The 10,996-nt window shown below is 37.5% G+C and overlaps 1 protein-coding gene across 1 annotated transcript in view; it reads right to left on the bottom strand.

Moving 5' to 3' along the window:
- The window catches only part of LOC121316436 (proto-oncogene tyrosine-protein kinase ROS-like), a 57,815-nt gene that overhangs the window by 38,073 nt on the left and 8,746 nt on the right, over positions 1-10,996 (bottom strand). The window contains exons 2-6 of the mRNA XM_041251506.1: positions 6,621-6,647; positions 6,042-6,105; positions 5,724-5,872; positions 5,350-5,488; positions 3,197-3,406 (exon numbers count right to left, since the gene is read on the bottom strand). Of these exons, the coding sequence (XP_041107440.1) occupies positions 3,197-3,406; positions 5,350-5,488; positions 5,724-5,872; positions 6,042-6,105; positions 6,621-6,647 (589 nt within the window). The remainder of the gene's footprint in view (positions 1-3,196; positions 3,407-5,349; positions 5,489-5,723; positions 5,873-6,041; positions 6,106-6,620; positions 6,648-10,996) is intronic.

Genomic DNA, 10,996 nt, shown 5'->3' with positions numbered 1-10,996 from the left:
ACACAGTGATCCAACAAAGCAACCATGAAGACCAAGGAGATTTCGAAACATGTCAGGGATAAAGTGATAGTGAGGCACAGAGCAGGAGGAGGTACAAAAAAATTTCAAAAGGTGCTGATTACACTGTGTAACAATTTTTTTTTTTTTGGTTCCTGGGTAGTAAGTGTTATTTCCTAATTGCTTATGCCTCAAAAGTATAGAAAATGGCTATTATTCCCCACAGACTTTGCTTTTGTGACCAGGACAGTGATGTTTTGAAATTTACCTATTTTCCAGAACATTCCAGATAGATTCAGTGTTGTGTAAACTTGGAGTAACTTCTAGAACTTTCCAGTAATATAAATAGTAGTAAAAATACAGGGGCCTTAAGCCCACCAGTTCAGTTTAGTTCCAGCTGCCTAAGTGGATACATATCTGCATTTTTCTGAGATGGCATGGTAGCATTCCTGATGGGTCTCCAAGGTGGTTTTACCAAGTTTCCCTGCTATCTTTGCCTTTGGGACAGCAGGGACACCAATGCGCGTTACCACAGGTGGGACTGGCCACAGCGGACCGAGTTCTCTGTGGGGAGGAACAACGTCAAGTGGGAGCCACTGGTGGACCCCCGGAAGGCGCTTATGCCACCACTGCACATCAAATTGGGCCTTACGAAACAATTTGTCAGAGGTCTAGATAAGGAGTTGGCAGCCTTCAAGTACCTTCAAGACTTCTTCCCTAAGCTGTCTGAGGCAAAGGTCAAAGCCAGTGTCTTCGTCAGACCACAGATAAAGAAGATCCTGGAGTGCAATGAATTCCCCAAGAAGCTCACTAGTAAGGAGAAAGCGGCTTGGAACAGCTTTGTCGCAGTGGTTCGGGGCTTCCTGGGCAATCACAAGGCCAAAAACTATGTGGAGATGGTTGAGACTCTGGTGAAGAACTACGGCACAATGGGCTGTAGGATGTCCCTCAAAGTCCATATCCTTGATGCTCATCTTGATAAATTCAAGGAGAACATGGGAGCGTACTCGGAGGAGCAAGGCGAGCGCTTCCACCAGGATATACTGGACTTTGAACGCCACTACCAAGGACAGTATAACGAGAACATGATGGGAGACTACATTTAGGGGCTGTTTCGTGAAAGTGATTTACAGTATAATCGTAAATCCCGAAAAACTACTCACTTCTAAATCTTTTGTAGTCATTTTTGTGTTACTTTAGTATAAATACATGTTAATTTGTATTCATATGTTGTTTTTTTCTGACTTTATGTGAACGAAAAGACCGTTTTCTCATTGGAAATAGGTAAATTTCAAAATATCACTGTCCTGGTCACAAAAGCAAAGTTTGTGGGGAATAATAGCCATTTTTTATACTTTTGAGGCATAAGCAATTAGGAAATAACACTTACTACCCAGGAACAAAAATTGTGTTACATAGTGTTATCCCTCTCAACACAGTGAAGCCCATCATTAAGAAGTGGAAGATGCATCATACCACCTAGAGTCTACCCAGATCAGGTCGCCCTCCCAAACAGAGCAGCCAGGCAAGCAGGAAACTGGTTTGGGATGTCACTCTGAAGCCAACAATGACCTTGAGAGATCTGCAAAGTTGTGTTTCTGAGACGGGAGTCAAGTGTTCACACATCAACAATTAGCCGGTCCCTACACAAAGCTGGCCAGTATGAACCGGTGGCAAGAAAGAAGCCATTACTCAAAAAGCCTCATCTTAAAGCACATACGGAGTTTGCGAAAAAGCATGTAGATGATACTGCAGACTTGTGGAAAAAGGTTTTGTGGTCAGACGAGACAAAAATTGAACTTTTCGATCTAAATTCCAAGCGTTACATCTGCCGCAAGCCCAACACCGCGCATCACCCAGTCAACACCATCCCAACTGTCAAGCCTGGGGGTGGCAGCATCATGCTTCTCTTCAGCAGGGACTGGGACCCTCATGAGGATAAAGGGGTGAACGGATGGTGCAAAGTACGGATAAACCCTTGAGTCAGCCAAGACTCTGATACTGGGAAGGAAATTCACATTTCAGCAGGACAATGACCCAAAGCACAAAGCCAAAGCCACACTGGAGTGGTTAAACAAGAAGAGAATTAACGTTGAGTGGCCCAGTCAAATTCCTGACTTGAATCCAATCAAATATTTATGGCGAGACTTGAAGATTGCAGTCCATCGATGATCCCCAACAAACTTATCAGAACTGGAGCAATTTTCCCGTGAAAAATGGGCAAAAATGTCACCACCCTACTGTGCAAAGCTATTAGAGATCTATCCAAAAAGACTCATAGCAGTAATTGCTGCAAAATGCTTCTACTAAGTACTGACTTATGGGGCTGAATACTTATGCAACCTGTAAATTTCATTTTGTACATTTTCTTTGCAAGTTTTGCTAACATTTAACCTCCTCCTCATATAACAGTGTTCAGTTTAACGACTACAGCTTTGAATAAAAAAAAGTTTGTTTGAAAAACTGTGCACACATTATTTGTAATTCAACAAAATATGACATTATTGGTAGGGGGTGAATACTTCTGCAAACCACAGTACATTACACAAAGACAGTCAGAGACACCTCCTTTTATGACACTCTTAATAACCTGTAAAGAAGCGGTTCTCTAGATGCATAAAAACTAGGAACAGGATCCTGGAGACAAAATGCAAGGGGAATGTCACATCAGATTGAACGGTTTGTAAATATTAACTAAAATCCATGTCCAGGTTAAGATATTCTGGCAGTGAAATGGTTATTTTTACTGGACACCACCTGTACTGAAACTTTACTGAGGGAATCATAATAGAACTGTGTACCAAATTGTAAGACTCAGAAGTGTACTGTCTCCATACCCAAGAAAGATATATCCTCTTGCGATCTGAAAGAAATTGAGCAAGCAAGATTTATATAACCCAGCGAAGAGGATGTCAATACTGCTACCATCTTAGGTCACAGGTCAAAGTGAATTGCACAGAGGAATTTCCATAAAACTGTAAATATGAAGTCGGCATCTGTTATGAGACATTGGCAGTTGAGGTAGAGGGAGTGGGTTTAAATGAACATATTAGTTCTTTAAACTACACTGTTTAAATAAAACAAGACACTATGAAATTGTGATGTTGAAATGTTACAAATCAAAAATAATAATACAAATATCTGTTCAAAAATCTGCTTCTAGTGGACACTATCTACAACTAGAATATTAAGACAGATCACCTGTAAGTAGTGTTGGCTGTTGTTGGGTAAAGCAGCATTTGGAGTTCATTGCTCCCTGCAGCCCGGTGTAACTCCTGGTTTATGCTGCTGAGCTTTAAATTATACCCAACAATTGATCCTCCAGGGAAAGGAGGGGGAGACCAGCTGACTTCCACAGTCTCCGGGGTCAAGCACTCCACATTCTGGAACACAGGAGCACTAGAAGGAACTGTAAAAAAAGGAGGGTGCTAAACTATTAAACTTGCAGTGCCTCCCAATCATGCTCCATTTCACACTAAAATGTTATTTTTGGGTGAATGTTTACTGCAGCCTTCATGGACAGTGCATCACTGCTGACTTACCAATTTGTTTACATTACCTACATCTGTTTTAGCTGCAGGCACTCAAACGTCCTCTCAACTTGAAGGTATCTGGACACTAAATTAAATATCAACTGACAACTCATAGCCACTAAACATGACTACAAACAACAATGAAACAGAAGGGAAGAGTAAGTTGTCATTACCCTTTATAAGGGACTTTTAATGTAATAACTGTATTAACGCATTATGTTTTAACTTGACACTGTAGTATGTTAACAAGCATTATACCAACTATTTGTATGTATAGTTGTAAAACTAATTTACTGTTATATATACACCACCTAATGTTATATTTACTGGACAGAAAAACTGTTGCTTTCTTCTAAATATGAAATATATGAAAATAATGTTTGCATAGGTTCTTTAGAGAGATGCTTCCTGTTCTCTCTGACTGTGTATAATGTGTGTAAATATTTGTTTTTAATCCCAGTATTGATATACTTTAGCATTTTAAATAAATTGGTGACCTAAGCAATTTTGAAGATGGGATCAAAGCTTGCCTTTGCGATCCAAAGAAAAGGTAATGGAGGGAGGCTACTGAACAATAAAAAGCAGTTAGTGAGGGATGCAACGTTAAAACAGTTTGTTAAAGGGTTGAATGCAGCATGTGCAGTATAACACTTCACTGCAATATTAAACTGATATTACCAATACAACACACACTTGTGCTTCACAGATTTACAGTACAGTGTACATTTTGAATTACAGATTTAAGTTTTTTTTTTTCCAAAATATGTTTTTGTTTCATACAAATCTATTTTTTATACAGCAATAATAACGTTCATTATGTATCCCTGCTGTATACAGTTTCTGCACTGTACCCAACATAAGCTGCCATGGTGGAATGTTCCCTATAACGGAAATAAATAGTGCTTATTTTTTTAATCGCAGAAATCTCATGCTCACTAGAAGTGTTCCACATTAAAATGAAAGTCAGTTTCCCCTTTCTCTCTCACTTTCCATGAATTGGCCAGTGCTAGATAAATCATGCCAGCGTTTACTCCCAGTCACAACATGTGAGAGATGGCTGCATGCATGAGGCTGGACACAAAGAGTTTGCACATTACATTCACTTTATTACAATTAGGCCTAATATGTTAGCACAGAAAGTCTACAATAAATCAAGGAATTTGCTTTGTTTCCAAGCTAAGAATCTCAAATATCATATCATATTTATGCATAGGATATGATTATCAGCGTTTAAAAATGCAGAATATTGTTTTATTTTTATTTCGTTAGGCAATTACATTTGGTCTACTCTATTTTTCAAATGTTACATACTCGAAATCACTTCCCGTCATCATTCTTCTTTTTTTTGGTATTTTAGTCATATGAAAGCAAACTCACTAATATCATGGAATGTCTCCTTTAAAAAAAAAATTTATACATTCATGAATCTATTCCTAGAGACATTCAAGTGACATCACGAGCTGATTTTTCTATGCGTAAGTAACACATACCATTACCAAGTTTATGTACACGGATAAACAGGTGAGATACTATATGTTAACTGGGAAACATAAACTAAACCTGTACTCTGAAGCATTGTTAAGCTAATCACTTGACTCATGTTTACTTATCTACTGTGGAGAACGCAACAAGCAGAGAGCTGCTGTACTTGCAGTCAGGAGCATGCAAGCAGTGTGGTTTGAAATGCATTGGATACTGTTGCACATGAAAACTGGAGAAATTGAGAAGAGAAGAAAGTGAAAATGTTCTTTACTACTTTACAGTAGTAAAGAACACGGATGTTCATACAAGTAAAAAAGATAATTGATATTTATTTTACCTCCATAAGCAGTAGTCGTGTATATGCCGCTTTGTGGGGAATACAGCATTAGTTGGGATGTTAATATCCAAACTACTCTGAACTGGTACTGTGTGCCAGGGAGGAGGTTCCTCACAGTGTACGAGAAGTCACACACACTCTGCAAACACCAAAAAAAGAAAACCGGAGAACATACTTAATAAACAGAATTGAGTCATATATTTCTGGTGGGCCAAAGCATAGATTAAAACGCATGTATTTTAGATTAATCCCTATAAACAATTACATCAAGCATACAGTTTTATCATGTAATGTGAATGACCTAAGTTCACATTTCATGACATAGACAGTACATTTAACTGCACGGGGTCCTTTATTTCAACAGTATTTTTTACCTCAGTTGACCTCCAGGCTCCTGGCTGGTTTGAGTACGTCCACTGAGGAACATACTGCACACCTGAGTCATTTGCCGGCCCCCACTTAAGAGTCACATTATGACTGCTAATACCTGATGCAAATGGGGCTGTAGGGCTATTCAATACATCTGGAAAGACAAAAGGTTTACTCAAAAGAAATAAAAAAACAGTTGCTTTAAATTAGGTTAAGACATACTGCAAGATCAACTGAAAATCCACACACATCAACCAGAGGATGCGCACAGACTTAGTTCTACTGAGCTGTTGGGGCAGTTGATACAATGTCTTAAAACGTACCAAGTATATCAGCAGCATAAGTTTCCTCTGCATATCTGCATCCCGAATCATCACAGTAATCCTTCTGAAAATAAATGAAAACCATAACCATCTAAGCAATGCTTGCAGTAAACAGGAAGTTGTGAATGTCATCAACACTGCTTTTTTATTTTTGTGTTTATTTGTTGCTTTCAGGAAATCCTGCCTCATTTACTGCCACTCACCTTCTGCACCATTCGCATTTACATTGATTACGAACTATCAAAGACAGCTCTCAAAGATTACTCTTGAACTACTTATTCCCTATTGGGATGACTGGAATATATTAGTGGAAAATATTACATGTCATATTCACAATCTCCCCTCAACTCAGTTGAAAAAACAGCTGTGTAGACTGGAAGACCAGGGATGGCAGGAACCTACCTCAGAAGACTTGCCTCAGAATTTATCATTGGATGTATTTGGGCTTTTGCACATTACCTCTGCTTGTATGCAAACTGATGTATATTCTATTTTACATATGCAGACTGTACAAGGGCCAGTTATTAAATAGGGCTCTGGTTTATGAAACCAGCAAATAGTTCCATGTTAGTTACTTACCAGACACAGTTTCCCACGAGTAAAGTCCTGTTGGAAAAAAATATATAACATTTACTTAGAAATATAATCATGTTTGGTAGTGTATACATTCATCTTTATTAATAATAATAATAATAAAAATAATAATAATAATAGCAGCCTGATAACTGGATTGCCTAGACTGATTATTATGTTATTATAATATGGCTTGCATTTACTATGAGCAGTTTATTATGAGAAAGTATATGAAACATTAAACATTGTTAATCATTTTCTCTCTTCTTTTAAAGAAAATCTACACATTCTGAGAAACATTGTTATTGGTTTGTTAAATTCCAATAGGAGCAACCTAGAATTATTTTAAATAATCAACATATTTCTAAATTATTATTATAGGCTTAATCATTTTTTTGCTGCAGGGGTGCTTTTAAAATACTTTCTACTGCTGAGGTGGAATAGCCTGTATTACTGTTTTGTTGCACAGTAAACAAAAACCTTTTGAATGTATCAAAATTGCACTTTACTAAAAGTGGGCAATTCGTGGACAGGGTATATTTAGTATTTCATAGTTAACAATAATGTCAGAATCTGTGGTTATTGATTATAAATTATCGCTCATCATCCCTTTAAATTTTTTTGTTTTGCTTTTAATACATTAACATGTGTTCAACCAGTATACTGGACACTATTGTTCATTTACAAAAAATACAAATGTTTCAAAAAATCAAATTTAGTTAATGTTGCCATTTTTGTGTTAGAGTACGGATCAGACAATCCTTTTGTTTCAGGCAGAACAAATAAAATTAATCAAGACAAGTAAACTGACACTTGCAACTTGCATAATCTTTAGCAAAGCTGTCGTGTCTATTTCAATGTGAATTCGCCCCCCATGTGCACTGGCAATACCAGAGACAAAAGCTTTCTCAAGACCAAAGTATTTTTTACAAAAAATAACTGGCTGCCCGCCTACTGTACTTCAGTTTCATATTGGTAGGGATATAGAATATTGCACAATAGTTATTTTGTAATTGCTGTATTGAATAGTGAAAAATGTAATCTAAGCTAACTATTGTTTTATAATTGTTATTTGTATACAAATAATATGAACTTCAACCTTCTGCTAAAACGTACTGCATCAGAGTAAAACATATTGCCTAGAATTAATCTATAAAAAGATGCTTGCTTAAGGAAGACCCACTAATTCCAAGTAGGAATAGGAACCATTCTGAATTAGTCCATTTGCGCTGGCTTTATAATGTTTGAATCGTTGCTCTCACAATCCAAATATTTGGAAAGTACTCTTTAAATTTATACACTCCATGTCTGCTTAGCTGAAACACGCAAGGCAAATCCAGATTGCTGATCTCGTTTATCCATTATAGATTTACTTACACTCAATAACACACATATTAAAGTCTTTATATTTTGATTTCTTACCTATTTAATATATTATCTACGTTCTCTTTATTCTCCGTTTGTTCTACTTCAATATTTGCCACGGTTACTCATCATTCCAGTAAAAATAGCTTTCAAAAAGATTCCACATGGCTGATTAAGGGGAAATGAAGTGGGGAAGCAGATTAGCATTATATTGTGCACTGAAGCTGCTGAAACAGTAACATGCTTCTCCAAAACACAATGTAGAGTTTGATCAAATGCATATTTTTTTTTTTTTTTTTTTTAAACGGATCTGTGCTTCACAATTGTCGGCCAAACTCAATTAGCAGGAGTCTTTAGAGACAGCCACCACCAATGGAAAACAGTTGAAATAGAATTGATCAGGTTTCTTGTTGTAGTTCAGATATGGCATGTGATGTAATATCCAAAGTAAAACTCTAAACCTATGTGTAAATATAATTCAGTTTTAGCAAATAAACCTGCTGTAAAATACCAACATTAGAAACATCAGTTATCCTGAAAAGGTTTGCATCTAGCTCCTGTAAAAATGCAAGACATAAGATTAGGTTCCGGTACTTTCAAATGATGCTAAAGCACATACAGCCCCGCTTATTTTGTATTTGTGGGTGTGCTAGAAGTTACCTTTCAAAATAAAAACTAAAAAGACAGTGTTCAAAAGTTAAGGAGTTTATTCTTTCACACAATACAAGCAAGATAAAACAATAATGGAATTTGGAACACATGGAACACAACATGCGGTAGAATGTACACTTTTGTTTAAAAATCTAAACAAATGCAAACCTCTCCAGTTGAAGTACCAAAGCAAAACACAATATATTCAATACAACAAATTTAACCTAAAACACTTTTACATACACAGACTTGTCACGAGTAGACTTGCTTGACTCATGTACACTTTGCTGCTATGCATGGCAGGAAACAACATGCATGACCAAGGGCACATTAGAATCACATGAAAGACGTAACAGAATTTCTTCAATCATTAAACAACAATATATATATATATATATATATATATATATATATATATATATATATATATATATATATATATATATATATATATATATATATATATATATATATATATATACACACACACACACACACACACAAATATTTCATCATTAAAAGCACACTCAGTGCAATTTAAAACTCAAAATCCATATGGAATTGTGGTGTAATCGGAATTTAAAACTCGATTGTTGTAAGCGATGCAATGAGAGTTTTGGGCTTTGTCTTTCAATCTTTCGTGCCCATTCTCTTTGACACCTGATGAATCAGCGACCACTGGCTCTTGGTTGATCAGTGTTGCATCTTTTTGACGAACTAGGTACTTCAAGGAATCAATATCCACTTCATCAGCACTGGCTTCGTTCAAGGCAATTCCTTTCACTTTCATACATGCTTTCCCCATAAAGGTTTTGTAACCATAGGTTTTACGGGCAGCAGAAACAAACTCAACTATATGATCACCTGCCGATAGTCTGCTAGTGAACTCCCCTAATTGACCACCTAGTGGAGGTTCCCAATCACCCGGTCGACTCACAAAAACAACCAAGTCTGTATCAATATAGAGGCACCTTTCCTGCAGCCTCTCCAAAAGACGATACTGCTGTAAGCGGGCATAAGCAGAGGCAAACGCAGCTATAAACACATTTCCTGGAGACTTGCGATGGTCTGAGTCATAACACCACTTCACAAAGGCAAGATTGTCTTGCACAAAGTTCAAATTCAACACTTTGAAGTGCTCTGAAAAAAGGAGTTTGTCAAACTGCTCTGGTTTGGAAATCGCAGTGTTTCTGGACGTGAACGGTCTGTTTCCAAATTCTTCCCACAGCGAGTTTAGAAAAAATTCAGAGACCTGGGACCTGACTGGATTGAACTTTATTTTATCTTTGTCCAGCATGACACCTTTTCTATGACAATCTCTTACATACTTTTCTTGCTTCTCATCAGTATCACACCAGCGGGGGTAACCTAGAGCCTCTTGTCTGTGCTTTAACTGGGTGTTGATGTACTTTCTGAATATACCATCAGATCTTTTAGCAAAATGCCATACCTCAAACACTTTTCCAATCCTATAGCCCTGCTCCAAAGCTTTTTCAATTTCAACTGTGCACCATATTCCTGTCAGGGCCCTGTTTTCATCTTCATGAGTACAGGTGGTAGCTTGCTGTGTTGTTTCTGCACAAGTTCTACAAAGAGTAAATATTAATTTACCACCTATATGCAATGGCAAAACCGGAAACAAAAGCTTTCTTGGTGGGTACACAGTGGCTTTAGCTAGACCAAAGTATTCGTTAATATCGGCAATGGTTTCACGAATAACAACAGGATGGCCTACTGGAAATATCTGGGTTTTATATAGGGAGGGATACAGATCATTTAAGGCACAGTAATGAATTTTCTCCTCAGGCAGTGTTTTGTAGTCCAAGCAAATTGCATTTGTTTGACCCCCGTACAATGCCTGACAAGGATCAAAGGGCTCAGGGCTCTTCTTTTTTACGATGGCTCGCACCTTTGGATCTTTTTTCATGTCTGCCCACTTGTGCTCCCAAATTGTTTGGACCTGAAGGTTACGGTCTTTTAGATATGAAAGTTTCTTCTGCAGATCCTCATACCTGCTGCTATATGGCAACTCTCTGTTGCGTTTAACATCCGTCTGGAAACACTGTGGACAGCCATGAGAAGAGCACCAACAAAACACATAGCATACATCTCCATCACTTTTGGTAGCAAACCCATCTACAAAATAGGGCCCTATAAGCTTTTCTCCAGAATTTAGAGCATGCTGAATAACCACCCCCTCTGAGACCGATAAGTATTCTAACCACTGGATACTGGCTGTCTGGTTGTGTTTAAACTCTCCACGGTAGTTGTCTCTTGGCACAAATGCAATTTTATTCTTTGGAATAAAATTAGTCCTAAATGCAGCCATGCAAGCCTGCCCAGGAGTTGCGTATTTGAAAGGATCG

The sequence above is a fragment of the Polyodon spathula genome, chromosome 5 (genome assembly GCF_017654505.1).
Source record: "Polyodon spathula isolate WHYD16114869_AA chromosome 5, ASM1765450v1, whole genome shotgun sequence".
Classification (NCBI taxonomy): Eukaryota; Metazoa; Chordata; class Actinopteri; order Acipenseriformes; family Polyodontidae; genus Polyodon; species Polyodon spathula.
The sequence above is the reverse complement of the archived record's forward strand: the minus strand, read 5'-3'. Positions and strand labels throughout refer to the sequence as shown.